General features: G+C 36.7%; 2 protein-coding genes across 3 annotated transcripts in view; one reads left to right on the top strand and one right to left on the bottom strand.

The window, feature by feature from the left end:
- On the top strand, positions 1-5,377 carry LOC104594776 (mitochondrial import inner membrane translocase subunit TIM14-1). Its single transcript, XM_010255246.2, has 3 exons — positions 1-148; positions 1,649-1,827; positions 4,899-5,377. Exons 1-3 carry the CDS (start codon positions 146-148, stop codon positions 5,053-5,055), a joined length of 339 nt encoding a protein of 112 aa, XP_010253548.1. The 5' UTR covers positions 1-145; the 3' UTR covers positions 5,056-5,377.
- A 3,211-nt stretch (positions 5,378-8,588) lies between these two features.
- LOC104594775 (tRNA ligase 1) overlaps positions 8,589-23,118 on the bottom strand; it is a 160,968-nt gene continuing 146,438 nt past the window's right edge. The window contains exons 22-27 of one of the 2 annotated variants that reach the window (XM_010255245.3): positions 14,981-15,052; positions 14,818-14,894; positions 13,593-13,673; positions 12,981-13,083; positions 12,481-12,639; positions 8,589-9,218 (exon numbers count right to left, since the gene is read on the bottom strand). In XM_010255245.3, the coding sequence (XP_010253547.1) occupies positions 8,826-9,218; positions 12,481-12,639; positions 12,981-13,083; positions 13,593-13,673; positions 14,818-14,894; positions 14,981-15,052 (885 nt within the window). In that variant the 3' untranslated portion in view covers positions 8,589-8,825. Of the gene's footprint in view, positions 9,219-12,480; positions 12,640-12,980; positions 13,084-13,592; positions 13,674-14,234; positions 14,327-14,817; positions 14,895-14,980; positions 15,053-23,118 lie in introns of those variants that run through there. The other variant, XR_016082738.1, reaches the window with a different exon arrangement.

Below are 23,118 nucleotides of genomic sequence, written 5' to 3'. Positions count from 1 at the left end.
CGGATACCGATTTTTCTATGGGCTTTTAGTTTTAGGCTTTAATTTACCCAGAAGGCAAGAACCGAGACCGTAAGGAGAGATTGATTTTACCAAACTAAAACAGAGATTGTTCCATCATCAACTTCACTCACATCTCTAGCGTGAAATGGTGAGTTCACTCTCTTCTTTTGCGTTTTTCTTTTCTTCAATGTTGTATGTTCTGTCAATTTCATCTATCAGAAAAAAGTCGTATCGATTCTGGGTTCTTGTACTTAACTGTTTCATCTCCGTTTTGTTGAGTTTGATTCGTCTTAGAGGGTAGGTCATCTACCAGCGATCATTCCTATTCCTAGAAGGGGAAAAATTTAACCTTTATCACCTGTTTATCTATTTGCGGTGATGATTTCCGGGATGAGTGTTGAGTATTCTTTTGTTTAGGGTTTTTTTTCCCTGACTATTTACTAGCGGAGGCTCGATGACATTGAGTTAGGTTTTCATTAGTTTTAACGTAGCTATTCATTTTGTTTCGTTTGTGAAATTTATACACATGCTCACATAAAGATAGATGGGCACAAACACAAGAGACACGCACGCTTGACAGCTTTAAATGATTTTTTTTTGGGTGCAGAAAGTGCTTCTAAACAATGTGTTTTAACCGAATGGAATTTGTGCAAATTTGTGGGCTGTCGCTGAAAGATTGACAGTATGTTATACATGAAGCTTCTGTTTCTAAATATTTTTAAGTTCTTTATGAGGCTTGATATGGAATGAGATTTGAACACCTTGGAAAAAACATCCCATGGTTGAAATTTGGATGTTGAAATACATTACTGACAAAATTAGGGAGGATAAAATTAGAAATGAACCTATGATTGGAACCTAAGGTTGTTCTAATAAATTGTTTTGTCAGCTATTCTGATGAAATTGATGAGAATAAATGATTTGGTGCACCTTAAAAGCTTTAAAACGGTGAGGGAAGTCCAAAGGACATTGGCTGAAAGTAATGAAAATACTTGAGGACTTATGTATCTAGAAAGGATGAGCTGGCAAAGTAGACTTTGTCAGTTAACATGGTTCAGATGGTTTATCCTTCATCTGTCTTGAAAGCTGGCTTCTTTCCTATCTACTTTGATTGATTGAGAATTTTTGCTAATAAATTTCTTGCAGTAGTTTTGTATAATAATCACCCTTCTTAAGAGAGAGTAGATATCTATCCAATCTTCTTAAGTTGGTAACCTCTTGGTCATTAGGACCATATGAACCTTGTTCCTTTAATGGAAAATCTACTAGCCCCATTTCTCTAGTCAATGTTTTTCATACTTGTTGATGGTGCTATCATTCTCCAACATCTGTTAAGAATCTTTTCCAAAGCCTTTATAACATTATTTGTTTGCTCATTTCTATTTCATCAGAAAATATTTTATTTTTTGATCAGTATCAGAAAGCATTTTATTTTCAGTGGTTCATTCAGAAATATTACTAGTAGATGATATCTGATAATTAAATATCATTTTTTGTCATAGTACTTGTCAACTGATTTACTTGACAAAATGAATAGGGAAGGGGACTAACTTTAATCTAGGATAGATAGTACAGCATTCCTCTTCTCAAGGTAAGCATTGACACTGCAGTAATTTTAACGAGAATAATGTTGATTCATGTGAATCAGGCTTCACCATTTCTAGCTGGACTTGCAGTAGCTGCTGCTGCTCTTGCAGGAAGATATGGAATCCAAGCTTGGCAAGCTTTCAAGGCACGTCCACCCACACCAAGGATTCGTAAATTTTATGATGGTGGTTTCCAACCTACCATGACAAAAAGGGAAGCAGCTCTTATTCTTGGCCTGAGGTAAATAATTGGTTATTTTGAAGTGTAGTAGAGCAGTGTTTTAAAAGTGTAATGGCCATTTTGTGCCTGAGATGCAAGGTGAGGCGTGTGCCTTTTTGAATCAAGGCACAAAATTAAAAAACTCAAAAATTGCAAAAAAATGTAAAATTTCAATAATAAATTAAGAAATTGTTAAAAAAAGTATTAATTAAAAAACTGAAACCTTAATTTAAACTGAATGTTTTAAAATGCTATTAACTCAAATTATAATACATAAATATAACATATAAAACATATTTAAAATGTAAAAAGCAAAAATAATAACCAATCGAGGGCTGGCTCGTTGGTGTGTTAGCTGGGTTGTCCCAGCATTGATGCGGAATCAAATCCTGCAATCAGCACTTTGGGAAAAAAAGGGGGGTAAAGGGGGAAGGTATTGTTGATTAATCAAAAAAAAAGAAGCAAAAATAAAGTAAAAAATAGCATACAAAACATATTCAAGCATGCCAAACTTTTAATTTCTTTATTTCTCTCCCAATTGCATTATTTCAAATAGATAATGTGATTTTAAACATCTTTCATTCTTAATTCTACAAGCAACCTTTGTACCAAGCCCCTTGAGGCAAGCCCAAACAAGTCCATTTTAAGTTCTTAAATTCTTAATCCCTACAAAAAAATGGCTTTATAATTTTAATTATCTTCTAATATATATCTTTTATTAGGTTATAAATAGAAAAACAGTACAAATTTCGAAAAGGTGCACGTTCTGGCTGAAGTGCGAGACACACTAGGTGCACACCTAGGTACACCAGGTGCGTACCTTTTGAAAGTGCTGTGCCTGGGGCCTAGGTGAGGCACATACCTTAAAATGTGCCTTGCCTGAGTGCCTAGCGCATTTTAAATCACTGTAATAGAGTGAAGATTTAAATTCAATTATACCAGTATGAAAAAAACAAGATCCTTGGGTACAAATGACAAAACAAAAGGCTATGTTCTGTGGAAGCTTCCCTAGTTCACTCAATTAGGGAACTTTTTCTCCAGAAATACATACGTCGCATGTCTGTAATCTGTATAGTTCTTGATAACATTCACCAACTTGGTGGATTCACCTAACCTTGAATAGTCATCTTTTGCCTAACTAATTTAATTATTCTCTATTGTTAGTAAACAACATAGTTTTCGAGGCGCCAAGATGAACCTAGGTGACAGGAGGTGCCTTGTTGCCTAGTTGCATAGGAATGGATTTTTTTTTTAAATAAGAAACATGAATCCTAAGGTAGTTCCCTGGGTTCCATAGAGACCGGAAACCATCATTCATTAATAATTATCTATAATCTTCATAACAAATATAAACTTTCGTATTAAAGTATAAAAATCAACATACACATGAGAAGAAAAAGAAGAAACAATAGGAAATTCATAAAATATAGGGGCTGAGACCCTCTTTTTGTCCTAGGAAAAGAAGAAGAATATGTTGATTGGATAAAATTTCAAGTTCTTCCTTGCGTATTGATTCAGGTTTTAAAGTCTTTGAGGGGTCAAGACAGCATACACCGATACATGTGTCAGTTGAACCCTAGTAAATGAGAAAATAATAAAAAGAAGCTAGCATGTAAACATACAAAATGGATATTTTAGTTTAGAAATGCCTATTTTGTTATTATAATCTCAAAGATATGAAAGTATTTCATTGTGCCGTATACAAATTAGCTTGGTGATTAAGTGAGGCAACTCTCCATGGGCATGTTGTTGCTAGGTGTTGCCTTGACTACGATGGTAAACAGGTGGTAATTTACAAATTACATAGGGCAAAACATGTCAACAGAAAATCATTGGGTATCTTTTTGTAGCTACTAACTACTTGATTTTTTTTTTCATGAAGTGGCTGCTCTGAGACTTCAACATTCTCATGCTTTCCAATCTGAGGTTTTATAATTATACCAAGCAATGGTCCATATTACGAAATTAGCACAACTCCAAATAACCAGTTCAATGCTTTCTTATTTAAATATCCTTGTGAAGAGGGAAATTCATCCAACAGAGGGAGCATTTGATGAATTGGGTGGACAAAAATGCCCAGTGAAGGATTAGCATGCTCACCTATGTGGTGAAGGTTTGAAAATTCTTATATATTCAAGTGGTAGCTCTTTTTTTTTCTTTATTTTTGGTATTCCAGTGTTTGGGTCAGTCTGTCAGTACGAGTTAGCGGGATTCACGGGTAGGGAACCACGGAGAGCCTGCAATTCTTTGGGTTTGATCCCATGCCTCCTCTTTTGGAGTGGTGTTGAGTGACCATCTCAACCATTGGATCATCAACATTTAAATGTTAGGTCAATTGATTATAAAAAAACTCTGCCAGTAAGCCTGCCTTACAGCACTGGTCCGAAGCCTGGATAGAGAAGGGTTGCATCAGAATGGTGGACGGCACAAAAACTTTTCCAAATTCTCATGATCACGGATGTCAACTCTTTGCAAGGCAGCTTTCTGAGTAGGTAAATAGAAAAAGTTCTTATTTTTTTGAAAGGGAAAGTAAGAAATTTATTGATAACAGATGAAAATATTACAACAGCTTCCCGGTGGATCTCACCAGGGAGAAAGCCAGCTTACAAATTCCATGCAGATTGAGAGCAAAGCAGCTGAAAAAGTTCTTTTACCCGGAAAAAAAAAACAAAAAGAAGTTCCATCAACACTTTTATCAACTTTTCATTAAATTTGCCTCGGATTCAAATAAATGGTACGTAGTAGCAGCGTGGATGTCAGCATGTTAGCATACTGACATGTCAGCATGTTATCCATGATTTTGAGAAATGGAGAGGTGTTTATATGTCAGTATCCTCATCTGCATCCCTATCGAATGTAATAAAACAAACTCCTATATTACTTCACCCGTTTTGTGCTTCAAAATGGTCAAACACTCGAACCATACTGTGTAGATATGGCAGTTATTCGTTATGTAAAATTTTCAGCTCGTTTCAGTCTATTTCTGACTCTTAACACATCCGACCATTGCACCTTACAGCAGAAGAATATAACCAACTTTTGCACGCGTGTGTGGGTGCATGTTTTATTTATTTATTTGTATGCCATGACAGGGAAAACGCAACTCCAGAAAAAGTGAAGGAGGCACACAGAAAAGTGATGGTTGCAAATCACCCAGATGCAGGCGGTAGTCATTACCTCGCTTCTAAAATTAATGAAGCAAAAGATGTAATGCTGGGAAAGACAAAGGGAAGTGGTTCTGCATTCTGATAAACTGGAAAATCCATACTGCAAGACCCTTTTGAAAGCTTGGATTATGTCCTCTGTGAAATTTGCAAATTAACGTGGTGGCTTCTTACGCTTGGGGAATTTTTTTGGTCATGGCATTAAGAAATTCACAACTCTTCATTGGAGGAATACCATTTATATTTGGTTTGGGGGAAGATTTTGATGGAATGGGATGGGATGAGAAATAGAAAATGGGTGTAAAATTTTTACGTTCTATTGTTTGGTTGTAAAAGACAAGTAGTGGGAGCATCAGCGCCAATAGCATTACTAATTAAATGAATAATTAATTAACATTTTATTTTAATTTTTATTAGTGAATAATTTGCTATTATCTAATAATTAATTATTAATATATTATATTAATAATTTACTTTTAATTTGTTAACTAATTAATTTAAACATTTTAGTTTTTATTAAATAATTAATAATTTATTAATGGGTCACTGTCTAATATTAATTCTTAAAAAATACAATGGAAATCTTTTTTTTAATGTTAAATAAGTTTCACTCACTTTTTCCACTTTTTTCACACCAAAATAATACTGATTTCACTTCCAAAGAATTGAGAGCTGCAATCCCACTTTTTTTTCTATCTCATCTTAAGGCATGTTACAAATCAAACATTGGAAATGAATAATATTCAATAATATTCCCTTTTCTTTCCACAATCCAAATGCAATTTGGCTTGGATTTTCGTAAAGAAATGCCAAGAGATAATACAGTGTGTGCAACTGGATCAAAATATTGATACACTTGATACTGTCAAGTGGGTATGAGACTATCATATGGATGATACTCATTTGTTTTTGTTTTTTCTTTTTATGGGTATTAAAGAGATGGTGACAGTCCTAAAATTTTGAAACCCCCAAACCTTTTCTGTATTGGTGTATTGTGTTGATGCCAAGGTTCAGATACGGGGTAGGTATGGAAATTGGGTGTCTTGTCTTTTTAATGTGTATCGGACCTGTATTGGACTGTATTGGGGGTGTATCGAGGGCGTATCTGGGGTGTATTAGTAGTGTATCGACAAAAAAATATGGTTAAAAACTGAAAAAATAAAAGGGGAAAGCAAGCTTCATTTTCTTGAAATAAGCCTTCTTTCACCATCAAATGACTTTAAAACTCCAAATCTCATTATTAGAGTGCTAGATTTGCTAAAATTTGCAAGAAACAAGTGTGAATGGTTACTTTTTTTGAAGATTTTTCAAATTTTGAAAAAATATGGCAAAAATAGATGTGTTTTTTTTTTTAATTTTTTTTATAATATCTTGTGATCTCTTTTCTTTTTCTTGAATGTTTAAATTTATGTTGATCTACAATTCTTACATTCAAAATCACATTTTTTTTTTTTGTTTTGTCAGTAGATTTATGGAAATTTCATGAAGATATTTGGGGAAAAAATAAATTAACAAAAAATTTGAAAATGTAATTTTTTTTCTTCCTATCAAGACTAAATATTTTTTAGATCTATGGATGATATATCATATCTATAGAGCAACTGAAATTTCTTATTTAATAACTATTTATTTTTATTTTTATATTATTAGAATTAAAAAATAAATAAATAATTAATTATATTTTATCATTTGATCACAATGATTGAATATATTATAATTCTATGGATCATCTATCATATCCACAAAGCAATTGAAATTTCTTCTTTAATAACTATTTTTTGAATATATTATATAATGTTTATTTATTTTTTATAGTTTTTGGAAATAAATAATAAATAAAAATTATTTAAATAATAAATAATTATTAATTATATTTTCACTAAAGTTGAGCCAATGTATGTTTTATGGTTGGATAAGAGAGTTGGGTTTTCCCATTCCATAAAATATTAAAACTTAAGAATTATAATTTATAAATTATAGTTAACCATGGGATTTTTAATGAAATTATAATTAACTAGAATATATTTCTTCATAAACCATTAATATCTTTTTTTTTTTTTTGGTTAATCACCCATAACTTTCCCTTTTACCCTCTTTTTTCCCCAAAGTACTGGGTTGCGGGACTTGATTCCAAGTCAATGCTGGAACAATCCAGCTAACACACCAATGAGCCAGCCCTTGATTGATTGTATCTATGCGTATCTTAGTTGATGCAAATACACCCCATATTTTGAACCTTGGTTTATCTCCTGGGCTGCTACGCCATATTGCATAAAACATTCGGCCGATTATTAGCACGCCAATTTTATGTTGTGAGCACTGCGTAGCGCTTCATCTTGATCATTCCTAGAAGCAAACTGCCTATTCTCTCTTTTTAGAACATAATGCTGCATTAGTAGAAATGGGAAATGTGGACAAATTGACACATTAAGATATTACGTATTTTGGATGTAACAAGTTGTCGGCTTTTTCTGTGATTTTGATTTGTAGGCATGGATCTGTGCCGCTTTAATGATCGATCGAGCCATTTAAAGTATGGATGTTCTGTTGAAGTATGCCGTTATTGAACAACTGACACTGTAATGCTGTATTTTAAACTTTATTAGAAGTCTCAAATTCCCTCTATTTGAATAATGCCAAAGTTCAAAATCAGACACAACTAGTATATCAAAATTATTTCTGTACAAAAAAAACAAGATTTCATGGACTATTAGCAAAATCATGAACAATTATATTATAATTTAAAAAAATGAAATTTGATTCATAGCAGCAGCATCAGCAGAAGTTCCAAACTATATCAATTTAATCTAATAATATAATCAGTTCAAAGTTTTTTTTTTCCTTTTTTTGGTAAACTCAGTATATGAAAATTTCTCAAATGATTATCAGCTTTTGCAATTAAACCCCATCAAATGAACATCAATCTATAGTTATATTAAGTGCACACTTGCCTTTGTTTCAGATTATAAAAATTAAATCCAAATACCATAAATCATATCTGGTTTAGTACTTATGCATGTGCTCTTATACTATGTGCAACGCGTGTGCCTTGGTGCTTGTATTAGAACAAGAAAAAGTGTTAATATCAAAATACACTATGGAGATAATGCCATCTACCGAGAAATTGTTATTCCTTTTCTCCTAAAAAGGATGGCCAGAAAGTGCCTGTTTCTTTATTCCTTCAACTCTTTTAATAGTTTTTTATAAAAATTCTCTATTTCCTTACATTTTCCAAATAACAAAATTTGTCCTTTTCTACATGACAAAACGTCTGTCAATATCAAAATTCCAAACCATTATTACAATTGAAAGTACATTAAATAATGTTAATCCTTTTTTCTTTCTATTATGTAACCTCTTTGTTTTCTTGCAGATACCATCTGATAAAATCTCAAGTAGGGATAATATGTAAATTACATGATCAATGATGCATTATTTAGTAGAAAAGACTTATGCCGTAAGAGAAGGCATGGGAATAGGAATCTTTTCTTATTCTCTGATAACTGAATTCCCCATTTTTTTTCTTTTTCTTTTTTTTTTTTCAACCCATAGGAACCTCATTTAGTACTACGATTATATGTCAGGTAGAGTAGCAAACAATGGAGAGAAACGAAGATATGGAAGCATTTATTTTTATCCTATAATAATTTTGCAAAACGTACACATCTATAAGATAGGAGGATTTGTAGTTCCTAACAAAATTCCCCCACTTCCCTTGACACCTTTCTATCCATATCTGCAAAATCCAAAGAAAAAGTGGTTCCAATTGCTGAGATAACGTCACTGATACAGGACCTTAAGCAGGCAGCACAAAACCAATTGATCAACACCCAGACGTTATATAAACTTGGCAACTCAATAAAATTCCAATGGTCCTGATACAGTGGTAGATGGGTCTATCTCAATGCGAGTTGCCTTCCCCTCGGAAAGGAGCTGTGGTAGCGTGTTGGCTTCCTTGGCTGCAACTCCCTCTCCAGTCCATAAAGTGACATGGGGCCATTGGTTTTTCGACGTTATCTTCTCACCATTAACAAAGCCAAGGTGAGCTTCGAATGCAGCCAATTTATCAGAAAAGAGAAGTGCAGTCAGATCAACAGGGACATTTTGGTGGAGGAACACGCCATAACTGGCAACAGCAGTGACACCATGGCTCCTCTTATGAGCAAGAGTCACATGAGCCTTCTTGAGGGAGTTCTCCAAATCTTTATCCTTGAGAAAACCTTCCACCTGGGGATACTGCTCCTTTATCTACATAGAGATGAGGACAAGAGAAAAAATTGCAGTTATTTTTTGATATTCCCATTAGAACTGGGAAGCAGTCACCACATACACCTGCCATGTAAATGATACTAGGTCGGAAAACCTAACGCTAATTTGAACACCCCATGAAGGCAATGGACATAAGTACTAAGGTCTGACCATAAGAACTAAGCCAATGCAACTTTTATATCTCTGATTCCAAAGGGGCGCGGGGGCTGTGGAGTTGAAGGATTTCAGACCAATAAGCTTAATTTGTAGTCCTTACAAATTATTAGCCAAGGTATCATCGAAAAAACTCAGAAAAATGTTGCATGAGGTTGTAGGAGAAAACCAGATGTCTTTTGTGGAAGGTAGACAGATTTTGGACAGAGTTCTAGTGGCAAGTGAATGTATTGACTCTAGGTTGAGGAGTGGAAAGGCAGGTTTGGTTTGCAACATAGACATTGAGAAGGCCTATGATCACGTAGAGTGGAGGCTTTTAGAAGAAATTCAAAGACTAATAGGATTTGGTGAGAAGTGGAGAAGCTGGATGTTTCCTTGTGTATCTTCAGTCTCATTATCAATACTTTTAAATGGGATATCATTGGAATTTTTCCACTTTCTCCCATGCTTTTTGTATTGGTAATGGAGATGCTGAACATGCTGTTGGAGAAAAGTGTTCAGTTGGGTCTGATAGAAGGGTTTCAAGGTGGGTGGAGATGGTCCTTGTAGCTGATGACACTTTGATTTTCCTAGATGCATCGGTCGAGCAGGTTTTAAACTTGAGAGCAATTCTGGCCAACTTTGAACTGTTAACAGGTCTAAAAGTGAATCTGTCCAAGAGCATGATGATTAGAGTTGGGGAAGTTGTGAGGGAGGTGTTAGTAGAATGTGCTGAAGCCTTTGAATGCAGAATAGGGGAGCTTCCATTTACTTATCTGGGTCTGCCGATTGGTGGAGTTTCGAACTCAAGTGTCGTTTGAAATCAAATTGTGGAGATTGAAAAAAGATTGGATGGTTGGAAAACCAAATATCTTTCTTTAGGGGGGAGAATAACTTTAATCGGAAGTGTTCTCTCAAATTTACCAACCTACCACATGTCCTTACTGAGGATTCCACCTTGGGTGGCTGAAAGGGTAGAAAAGCTTATGAGGGATTTCTTATGGAGAGGTGTGGGAGGGGATAAGAAGTTTCACCTGGTAAAATGGGAGAAAGTATGTAGGCTAAAGAAGAAGGGAGGTTTGGGGTTCAGAAGAATGAGGGTCTTCAATAAGACCTTGGTGGGTAAGTGGTTGTGGAGGTAGGAAAATTCACTGTGGAGAAGGGTGGTGGTGGGGAAATATGGGGTAGTGAGATTTGGGTGGGAGTCAAGGGAGGTGAGGGCTTCTTATGAGGTGAGTTTATGGAAAGGGATCATGAAGTTCAACCAGGAATTCAAAAATCTGACAAGCTTTCTAGTAGGAGACGGATCAAGGAATCAGGTTTTGGGAGGATGATTGGAGTGGGATAGGCAAATTGAATGAGCTGTGCCCAAGGCTAGATAGGCTGGCTGAACCTGAAGTTTCTATCAGCCTGTGTTATGAAAGGAGAGGAGATCAACTGGTCTGGTGCCCAAAATTCAGAAGACCTTTATTAGATAGAGAGGTTGAAGAATGCAATACATTATTGGAGAAATTGGAGGAGGTGAGAGTTTCATCAGCTCAGTCAAGGGGTGAATTGGAGTATGGGGAAATCGGATCCCTCCCAGGGTTGAAGCATTTGTATGGTTGGTGGCGATGGATAGTATCTTGACTGCGGATCATCTGAAATCCAGGGGTTTCAACTTGGCTAATATGTGCTTCACGTGCAAAGAGAAAGAGGAAGATGTTAGCCATTTATTTTTCTCATGCAAGATCTCTGGATTTTTGTGGAAGCTGTTTGCTGCCATGTTTGGAGTAAGAGACTATAGTCCAGTTTCTCCTGCTGAGATCTTTTCTTCATGGCCAAAGATAAAAGGAAGCAAGAAAGCAAAGGTGGTATGCAGCTGCATTCCATTTGCAATCTGCTGGAATATATGGAAGTAAAGCAAAGGTGATATGGAGCTGCATTCCATTTATAACCGCACAGTGTGGATAAAATTGTGGAAGCTGTCAGCAAATCTGTTGCAGATTGGGTATTAATATTACCAGAATTTAGACAAATCACAAGGGAGGATCTTGGGGTTTCAAATTTGTAATGTGGAAAATATCGGTTGAAGGCTTATTGTAGTTTTTTTATGCTGTCGTAAGTGGTGAATGGTGATACCTTATCACCTTTTGGGATGTTTATTTTTCTTTCTTTAATGAAATTTTATTTTACCTTCAAAAAAAAATCAGTCACAGACAGGTTAAATAAATTTGATGCTGCTCTCCCCAAGTTTATCTCAGCTCCTTAAGGCCTTGTTTAGTATCATTGCAATTTTCTCAAGAAACCGCCACGCCTTGGAATTTGTTAAAGTACCCCAGGTTCTATGCATATTTTATAATATTATTTGGTTCTAACTAGACACCATTAGGTGCAGCATAGGCAAAAAGGAGAAAACATTTTCTCCATTGCAAGAAATATCAAAATGACATTTTCTCTAGAAGTTGTTTTCAGTTTTCACATAACCCAAGGTAGGGGTGTTACTTGAAACAGTTTGAAAATGCTTAAAAAAACTCAATCAAACATGAAAAAGTAGAAAGGACAAAATGCCTATATGGCGCTGACATGGAGGAAACGACAATGATAGCAAATACATACTAGATTTCAGATGTAAGCATCCTTCAAAGAATTCAACTAATGGATATGTAATCAGTGAATGTCAACCTGAGAAAAAAAAATCAAGCCTTAATACAATGATGGGTACTGGGTATGTGTCCATCAGTAGGGTCTTCGAAGGACACTTGTGTCATTAATCAAGGTGCCATTTTTTGTTTTTGCTTCCCCCAACACACAGACATAAGAAAAAGATGGTTCAAGTTCAAACTTGGAACTTTCCAATATTGAGGCCCAGACCCAGAACCTAGTTCATATATATATATATATATGGATTTGGACAGAAAGGCCATTGTAAAGGCTTTGGTTATGAGTCTAAAGTTGCAGTAACCCCTAGTAGGTCCAGATAAGCAGCTTGTGGGGCTAGGCCGTTGATGCTCCTAAGATGAACTAGTAAACAAACAGTTGAACACCTTCCAGAAAAATGCAAAGAACAAAAGGTTCAGTTTTATGGCTTTAGCCTATTTATAAGAACATATAGAAAAGGAATAGTTACCTTATCCAGAAGGCTCCTGATTTCTGTAACAGGTAGAGTGACAGCTGCAAAGACAATTGTCCCAAACTTTCTCTTCTCGGTAATCGGTGTTGTACAATCACCTCCTGCAACAGCTTTTAATTGCTCCAGTGCTTGCTTGACAGCATAATCAAATGGAACCTGGAAAGGGACAACCCATGCAGGAGGTACACAATCAATGATAACAATGTACTGGCACTAGAAAAAACCATAATGTTGAAACCATTTGGTTGGAACGATGTGGTTTACTTTCTTTTCTATCCTGTCCACAGAAAGGGGGGGGGGGGGGGGGGGGGGGGCAGGGGAGGGGGTGGAGATGGGAGAGGTTGTCATAACTAGAAACAGATTAGGAGTAACTACTACAGTAATTATATCTCCGCCAGTTGATTACCAATTGATGGAACTGAACATACTCCACACAACATAGCAATTAATAAGATCAGCAAAATAAAACCACAAAGAAACTAAATATGGATACTTACCTGAACAGAACTAAGATAATTTGCATTTCCAATCAGGCTTTCTCTTAATTGCTTCTCCCAGTTAGCCCACGCCATTGCATATGGTCCTCTAGTGGAATCCAATCTAAGTTCAAGAATTTTAAGAATAGTAAATGTAATTGTCAAATGGATAACAATAAGGGCCTCTACGAAATTAGACTTAAAATCTTGGTATTAACAAGACAACAACATTTTATATTTTACTTTGTTGATAGTGTTTCATCACAATGAGTGCGCAAACTTAATATAAACTTCTAATTCTAAATTACAACCAATCCACATCAAGAGAAGGAAATTGTTAGATTTGAAATGGCTTGCTACACCCAAGGTTTGATAATAAGCATTGCTGAGTTTTAAAACTCATCAGTTTTCTTGGTCCATGACATCCCTTATCACCCCAAGTTATGAGGCACATGGTGCAGAGCTTTTTTATGTGCTTGTGTATCTAGTAGAATATAGAAGTAAACTAAAACATATCAACCCGCCAGGTAATCACAAGTTACAGATAAAAATAAGCTTTTGTATTTTGGTAGATTGATCTAAAGACAGGAAGACTGTTTTTTGCCCTGCTAATTACTAAACCTGTTGAATTACCTTCCATGCTTGAATATATGAAGCCTGTAAAGAGTCAACCCATCCTCTAATATTGATTTAACAGGATTAGGTAAAGGACTCCTGCAAATGTAAATGCATATGCAATCAAAAGGGGGAAAGTGATTAAAATGAAAGAAAGATTAATGACAACAATACGAAGTAATTGCATGTTCACAAGATGACTCTAAAATGTAAGGCAAATATGAAGCAAAATACTTCTCAGGAAAAGTTACATTTGATAGTTTTCTTAGTAACTTTAGAGGGAAACTGGACTTGCATCAAAATTGAGCTGCAACTACCATAATTTCATTATCTGAAAGGAAAATGTGAAGTTGTGAAATATAGATATGAAATAGGAAACTATCATTAAGGATTTTTGGAGTAAAACTACAAGTTATAAATGGTTTGTTTATGTTAGCCAAATACAGCATGGGCACAACAGGATATGGTATTGGATACAAAATTTACACTTAAAATTGAAGTATCCAACATGATGCAACACCCTTATAATGATATCTGGATATTATAGTGGTTTATTGATACGAGAAAGACATCAAGTCCTCTTGCTGTTGGATAAATGCATCTGTAGGCAAGTTTCTGGATGATTTAGATTTAAAAGGTGAAAGGCAAAAGTTTACTCACCCACAAGCCTTCTGAAATTAAAAGGACAGCCAGTGCATGAGGCTCACATCAATGCAGGGTCTGGGGAGGGACAGATTTATGCAGCCTTACCCCTGCACATGCAAAGAGGCTGTTTCCAAGATTTGAACCTTGGTCACCCAGGTTGCAATGGAGCAACCCAACCGTTGTGCCAAGGCCCACCCTCACATTGCTTCTGAAATTATAAATTTGAAATCCATAAATATGATCCCTAGAGATACACATAACTTTCACTGGAGAATGGAACCGGTCAGTTGTACAAAACCCCAGTCCTACCTCTCACAATTCATACATTTGAAAAATATCAAGTTTTTTTTTTTTCTTTTTCTATTACAACCCTTTTTGCTTTCTAAGCATTTGAATAAATTGATTTTAGTAAATCAGTAAGTTTGGGTACATGGAGGGAGATGCAAATCATGCCCCTTATGGGAGGAATGACAATCTCTGCTTGGTTCATTAACAAAGAAAAATCCCTATAAATCTATAGAATGAGTGTCATCAGAAAAATCTTGACAACAAAGACTGCTCAAGTATCCATTATCAAGTATATAAGAAGTCTACTAACCTATCTGCCTTGAGCAACGGCATCTTGACAAGTGCACCAAACCGATGAACCAAATTACTCTCAAATTCTTTACGATTCTAGAAAAGCAGTACAACAAGGAAGAAGATGAGAAAATGCTTAAATATATTTAACAAACACTCCATTGATAGCAAAATTATCATACCTTGCCCTCATAAAGGTGGTAAAACTTTAGCAGTACATAACCGGCATTTGGAGATGCATTGTCAAGATTTCCCTTTAATATGAACAATAATAAATTATATAAGCAAAATGGATGGATTGGGCCTTATTTACACTACCACCCCCTATATGAGAAATAACTAATAAGCTTGCTGGAAAGGAATTTTATTATCTGTTAATAAAATTTGTAAAGTACCTCATTTCATATTTCTTATGCATCAATACTTTAATGCTAAATATATTATGATAGCCTATGCTATATGAGCATTATCAACCTAACCAAATAAAGTAATTAGATATAGGCAAACAAGAAGGCTAGCATCAGAGTACTAATGCAGTGAGGCAATGACTAATCTTCTGGTCTCTCTAGGCAATATGGTGACTGGTCAAGTCAGTCAAAAAAGATATGTTCTAAATTTAAGATATGGATGCAGTTTCATAGTTTCATGTATAAACTAATAAAGATTACAAAGTATGCAATAAAGAGATAGAAAAACATAGAATATCAAGTATACAATCTTGGCTAGCATAAAAATAAAGGCTAAATAACTTGATAGATTTGGTCACCTTGTTTGTAGCAACTCATACAAGCAGACAACAGAGTTACAAATAACACTTTCATCATCATCATCATCATCATCCGAGCCTTATCCCAGCTATACAGGGTTGGCTACATGAATCCTGTTTCACCATTCCATTCTGTTTAATGCCACATTCATTGTTAAATTATTAGCACTTAAATCATTTCTTACTACTTTGATTCATTTCTGTTTAATGTCATATCCATTGTTAAATTATTAGCATTTCAATAATTTCTTACTACTTTGATCCATGCCCTTTTTGGTCCACCCCTACCCCTTCTAGTCCCTTCAACTTGCAAAAGATCACTTCTTATTAGTGGTGTCAAAGGTCTTCTATGCACATGACCAATCCATCTTAGTGATGACATATCCCCCATTAGTGTACAGTAATATAACTTAAAATAAGGAAGGCCATTACAACATAACAGAACAAAGTATGACATAACATAAATGGGCTGAAGTCCATACTTATTAAGTCCCACAACAGTCCCCCTCAAGCTGAGTATAGATGTCCATCATTCCCAACTTACATACTAATTCTCCAAATCTAGTTCTACCAAGATCCTTAGTAAAGACATCAGCAACTTGTCTTGCAAAGAGAATATAAGGACTACATAGTTCTGCAGACACAACCCTTTCTCTCACAAAGTGTCTACAATTTTGATGTGTTTGGTCCTATCATGCTGGATAGGATTGTTAGCAATGTTTGCTGCAGCTTGGTTATCGTAATAGATATTCAAAGGACCAGACATGACAATTCTCAGTTCATTTGGGAGTATCTTGATCCAAAGAAGTTCAGAAACTCCATGTGCCATGGTTCGGTATTCCGCTTCATCACTTGACCGATCCACCATGGTTTGTTTCTTGTTTCTCCAAGTTACTAAATTACAACCTACAAATGTGCAACATCCAATTGTAGATCTCCTATCACCAACAAACTCAGCCCAATAAGCATCAGTATAGGCTTCTACTTGGATATGTCTTCAAGTACCTCAAAATTCTTTCCATTGCCTTCATGTGTGAAGCTCGAGGAGAATGTATAAATTGGCTCATAACATGGACAACATATGCAATATCAGGTCTAGTGAGAGACAGAGAAGTTTACCCACAAGTCATTGGTATCTTTCCTTGTTTGGGTAAAGTTCCTCATCATTTTCCTGTAATTAGACTTGTTCACGGGCCGGGCTTCAGGCCCAACTTTACACTGCCTCAGGCTCGGGCTTCGGGCCAGGCCCATTAGAATTTTGACAAAAGCCAAGTCCGAGCCCGGCCCATGAACAGGTCTACTTGTAATCAATGGTTTTGCTCTATAGGGGTTTCAATAGGCCTATTTTCCAATTTCATTGTCTCCTTTAGGAGATATTTTTTTAGCCCCAAATTTTACTCTCAATCGAGGGTGACCATCATAAATTTTATTAAAATAATGATCAAGATAAAACCTATGAGGGAGGACATAAAAACCTTACCCCTCAAGAAAATCTGTACATCAAGTTTTCGGCTTATAAATATATACAACCACAATAAACAGATCCAAAAATGAGGAAAAATAAAAAAAAAAGCTCAAATATGAGGGAGACCATAACTATCGTCATAAAAAATCCTATGAACATGAGAGGGTATGGATAGAAGGGCATCATAAATCACTGAGGGTTGCTAATCAGATTAGCAAAGGCATCGACTAGTTGAACCTTCCCTGAACACATGCTGAATGATAAAGTCCATGTCTTCCAATGTCCCAAAAAGCTCATTCTCCCAATACTAGAGATAATGAGGCATAGAAGACTTGAGATTGACCATATTAACCAAAATCTACAAGTCCGAAAAGATGTGAACACGTCGATAACCTAGAGACCTTACCAGCATTATACCACCATGAAGAGCCAGGGATGCAACATACAAATTATAGTTCTCACCATAAAAATTTGCAAAAGCAGAAATGAAATCACCACTCTTTGCCCGAACTACACCTCCTCCTCCACAGACCCCGGGATTCCCATGAGAAGCACCGTTAACATTTAATTTTACATAGCCAAGATAAGGGGGCTGAACACAAACCAAACTGTACCTCACCGACTGAACTTGGAGAATAGGAAGATGAAGGCAACTAAGGGAGAGCCTTTGGTTATTAGACACCATCTTCCAAACTTTAGATGTGAAAGGAATCTCTCTAAGCCAAAGGATTATTCTTTGAATAACTGTATAGGAGCAGACAAATCTCCCTTCCCATCGATGCCTATTGCGTTCCTTCCATAACTCTCAAACAATAAACAATGGTCAAAGACCAACAAATGAGATCGTATTGGGAGATCCAAGGCATACTTTGACAAATATAAATTCCTTCCTTAGACCCGTCCACCTCTATACCTAGGAAGTACCTTAGAGATCCCAAGTCCTTTTATCTCAAATTCCGAGGCCAAAAACTATTTAAGCCTTTTGATTTTCTCTATACCTAAAAAGTACCTTAGAGATCCTAAGTCCTATATCTCAAATTTTGAGGCCAAAAACTATTTAAACCTTTTGATTTCCTCTAAATCATTTCCTATAACTATCATATCAACATACACAATTAGTGCCCAAGGAGAAAAAACAGCTCAATGATGCTTGCTAAGCTGACATGAATTACACTCAAAACTAGTGTTGGATGAAAGCGGAGGAACCATGACATGAAGACTCTACACTGAAGGATGACCTATCCGGCAATGAAGTTGAAAAGGAGACACATCAAAAGTAGAAGACTGAAGGGTAGTATGTCCTAAGCCACCTTGTAAATAGTAAAAGCCACCCGATTCAACTCCACCAATCTGCCTTTTTGTCTTTAAGTCCTGAAACACACAATAAGAAGGAAAAAGGTAACAAAACAATTAAGTGACTTTGTAAGCTTACTCATAGACATAAGATTGAAAGGGAATTGAGGAACATAAAGAACAAATGGTAATGAAAGTTGGGATGTTGGGTTAACATGTCTTATGCTAGATGTAGAGAAAATGGTTGACCATCTTGTGGTCCTCACCTGCTCATATGTTTTTCTTGTTTATAGTGCTGTTAGAATCTTTTTTTCTGTTGTTTCTTGTGACAGGGGCATTCCTGTCATTGTACACTTAATGTTGAAAACCTTATATTTTAAACATCATTTCGAGCGGTAGACTAAGCTAGCCGAACCCTCACAATCTTTTCTATTCTCTCTTCCTCTTCTTCTCTTCTCCTCTCTTTTCATCCTCTTCTCTTCTTTTCCTTTTTCTCCTCTTCATTTTCTGGTTTATTCTTCTTACTAGACAGCTCTGAACCTTCTTGGTTTCAGACAACTTGGTACCAGAGCAGGCCTGGACCTGGCTTGAGCTCTTATGTAGGTGTTGACTGGCCGACTACATGAGAGTTGTTCTAGGGCTGGAAGTTTCAGATTGAGTCGCCTGGTTCTTGGAGGTCATTGGAGATCGTAGAAGGTGCCCAAGATTCAAATCTCTTGGAGAGTTGTCTGGTGACCAGGAAGAACCGGAGAAAACAGGTTGGTTTCTGATTTAGAGCTTAAGTCAGAGATTGAGAGTTGTGACCAGTAGTGTCTGGGTTGTTTTTTGTTGTTCTGGACTGTTAAAAGTGTCCGAAAATTCTTTGAACTAGTACAGCTATTCGGCTGTTCTTTTAGATTGCTTTAGCCCAGAAATTTCTGGGTTGTTTCCATACTTTTTTGGACTGTCAAGTGGCTGAAATATCTCTGGAATCAGTACTTCTGGTTAATGTTTTTCTTGGACTGTTTTTGGGCACCTGTACGGACTGTTCTCTGGGCTGTTTTTATTTTTGACAGTGTGGTCTCCTCTACTGCCCACCTTGTGTTTGTAAAAAGGTCCCTTTACCAGTACGAACTGTTCTCTGCTTCTGAATGGGTACTGTTGGTCAGTACCTGGAATTTCTGCTTAGAAGAGGAGTTTGAGCAATGCTGTACCCCTCATTCAGTGTTCATTTTTGGACCACTTCAGCATGGAAATGGCTGGAAATGAGAACAAACCAAATGGAGATGGACTTGTTGGAGATGTAAACTCTACTGATAACAGTTCATTTCAGATTACTACAGTCAAGTTTGATGGATCAAACTATTTGGAATGGGCCCAATCAGCTGTGATGGCCATTGGAGGGAGGGAAAAACTAGGGTATGTGACGGGAGACACAAAGAAACCAGCATAGGAGGACCCTTCCCTTGCTAAAGGGGTTCAAGAAAACTATATGGTTATGACTTGGTTATGCAATTCCATGCAGCTTCATATCAGTAGAAACTATCTTTGGGCAAAGACAGCCAAGGAGATTTTGGACAATATGAAGGAAACCTATTCTCACCCCCTTAATGGTTCTAGAGCCTATGAACTGAAAATGGAAGTGAAGAACCTTAAATAGGGGGAGAAACCTGTGTCAGTATATTTCTCCACCTTGAAATCATTGTGGTATGAGATTGATCATCTTGAGACTATTGAGTGGGAGAGCCAAAAGGATCCTGCTACATACAGGAAATTGGTTGAGAAAAATAGAGTGTTTGAATTCCTGGCAAGGCTGAACTCTGACTATGATATTGTAAGACATCTTCTCACTAGAGAGTGTGACTCTTTATCTCAAGCCTACTCTCTGGTACACAATGAGGATAGTAGAAAGAAAGTTATGTTGCAGATCCCATCTGTGGAATCAGCTTTAGCAGCTATAAAACCAAAGATTGGAAGTGATAAGAAGAGAAGAGGATGAGAAGGGAGGAGAAGAGATGAAGAGGGAGAGAGAATAGAAAAGAATGTGAGGGTTCGGCTAGCTTAGTCTACCACCCCAAATGATGTTTAAAATATAAGGTTTTCAACATTAAGTGTACAATGACAAGAATGCCCCTGCCACTAGAAACAACAGAAAAAAAGATTCTGACAGTCTTCTAACAGCACTATAGACAAGAAAAACATACGAGTAGGTGGGGACCACAAGCTAGTCAACCATTTTCTCTACACTCCCCCTCAAGTTGGGAAAATATATTGATCATTCCCAACTTGCTTAAATCTGACTCAAGCTTGATTTTGTTGACTGCCTTGGTGAAGACATTGGCAAGTTGCATATTAGTGGCAACATAAGGAAGGCACACTTCTTGAGAGGCAACTTTCTCTCGGATGAAATGTATGTCCACTTCAATGTGTTTGGTTCTATCATGCTGTATTGGGTTGTGAGCAATGTTAATGGCCGCCTGATTATCACAATACAACATCAAGGGTCTTTCAAACTCAATTCCCAATTTTGTAAGGAGAGATTTCAGCCATAATATTTCAGCAACACCATTAGCCATAGACCTGTATTCAGCTTCAGCACTGGACTGAGCAACAACATTTTGCTTCTTGCTCCTCCATGAAACTAAATTTCCTCCAACAAAGGCATAATACCCAAAAGTAGATCTCCTACCATCAATACAACATGCCCAATCTACATCAGTGTATACTTCAATCTTCATATGACCACTGCTTTTAAAAGGTATACCTCAGCCTGGACACCTCTTCAAGTAGGCTAAAATTCTCTCAACAACAAGAAGGTGTGAGGTCTTGGGAGAGTGCATGTACTGACACACAACACTTGCAACATATGAAATGTCAGGGCGAGTCAGACATAGGTAGAGAAGTCTTCCTACAAGCCGTTGATACAAACCTTTATCTTCTAGAGGCTCACCATCCTCAGCATTAATCTTATGATTTTGCTCAATGGGAGTATCAGCAGGCTTAGCTCCTAGTTTTCTTGTCTCTTCCAAGAGATCAAGAACATACTTCCTCTGGGAAATAAAAGTGCCATGCTTGGACCTTGCCACTTCTATCCCAAGGAAATACTTCAACTCACCCAGGTTCTTTACTTCAAATTCTTGATTCAGCAGCTGTTTAAGAGAGTTGATCTCATCAATATCACTTCCTGTCACCACAATGTCATCCACATATACAGCTAAGAGAGTTAAAGAAGATTCTTTCTTCTTAAAGAACAAAGTGTGGTCAGATTTGGATTGGACATAGCCAAATCTTTCCAAAGCAAGTCTGAATCTATCAAACCATGCCCTTGGTGATTGCTTTAGACCATACAAAGCTTTCTTCAACTTGCAAACTTTCTTACCAGCCTTTTCACCATAGAAACCAGGAGGTAACTCTATATACACCTCCTCCTGCAAGTCACCATTTAGAAATGCATTCTTGACATCCATCTGAAACAGAGGCCAAGAGAAGTTAGCAGCAAGAGACAGTAAAACCCTGATGGTATTCATTTTTGCAATTGGTGCGAAAGTCTCCAAGTAGTCAATACCATAAGTTTGAGTGTATCCCTTAGCCACCAGTCTAGCTTTATACCTTTCAACTATACCATCAGCATTATACTTCACTATGAATATCCACCTACACCCAACAAGCTTCTCTCTTGGTTAATCAACTAGTTCCCAAGTATCATTCTTTATAAGGGCATCCATCTTAGCCTTCATTGCATCCTTCTACTCAGGGACAATAAGGGCCTCTTGAACTGTTCTAGGAATGGGAATGGCATCAATGGAGACTAAAAATGACTTATATGATGATGAAATGTAATCATAAGAAAGGAAATGAGAGATACAATGGGCAGAGGATGAGGTACACTGACGTTTCCCCTTACGTACTGCAATCAAAAGGTCAAGGTCATCTGAAGATGCAGAGGTATAGTAGTGGAAGGGGGGATGCCATTAGTAGTAGGAGGTAAGGAGGAAGCAATACCTGAATCTGATGTTATAGAAGAGATAGGAACTGGCCTGGACTGGTCATTACTAGAACCAACTTTCCACCACCATCTTCTGTGAAACACCCTTAATTCTTTACACTTTTGACAACTCCCTTCAATACATTCCTCACCACTTGCAGGAATGTGCAAAGGAACATCTCGAGCAAATACACCCTTCTCACCACTCTCCCCCTGAGGTGAAACCCTAGGGTAATAAGGAACATCTTCAAAGAAGGTGACATCCATGGATACAAATCTGGTTCTCGAGACTGGGTCATAGCAACAATACCCCCTTTGATTTTGTGCATACCCTAAGAAAATACATTTGGCAGCCTTTGAATCAAATTTTGAACAAGTAGGCCCAAGGATTTGGACAAAACAAGTGTAACCAAAGGTTTTTGGAAGAATAGAGAACTGCTCCTTATCAGGATACAACAAGTTAAAAGGAGCTTTCGTGTCCAAGACCCGTGAAGGAATCCTGTTAATCAGATAAACAACAGTAAGAATGGCATCCCCCAGAAACGAATAGGAACATTAGTATTCAGCATGATGCTTCTTGCAATTTCAAGGATGTGTCTGTTTTTTCTCTCAGCTACACCATTCTGCTAAGGTGTATGAGACAAGTGCTCTGATGAATCACTCCATGTTCAAGGATATAAGAGGATAGGGGTTTTGCAAAATGTTCTTTGGCATTATCAAATATGAGATTTTTTATTTTAACCCCAAAATGAGTCAGGATCATTTCATGAAAAATGCGGGTCAAAGTGGGAACCTTATCCCGAGAGCGCATGAGGTAAACCCATGAAAATCG

This window comes from Nelumbo nucifera, chromosome 2 (genome assembly GCF_055504915.1).
Source record: "Nelumbo nucifera cultivar China Antique chromosome 2, China Antique-T2T, whole genome shotgun sequence".
Taxonomy (NCBI): domain Eukaryota; kingdom Viridiplantae; phylum Streptophyta; class Magnoliopsida; order Proteales; family Nelumbonaceae; genus Nelumbo; species Nelumbo nucifera.
The sequence above is the reverse complement of the archived record's forward strand: the minus strand, read 5'-3'. Positions and strand labels throughout refer to the sequence as shown.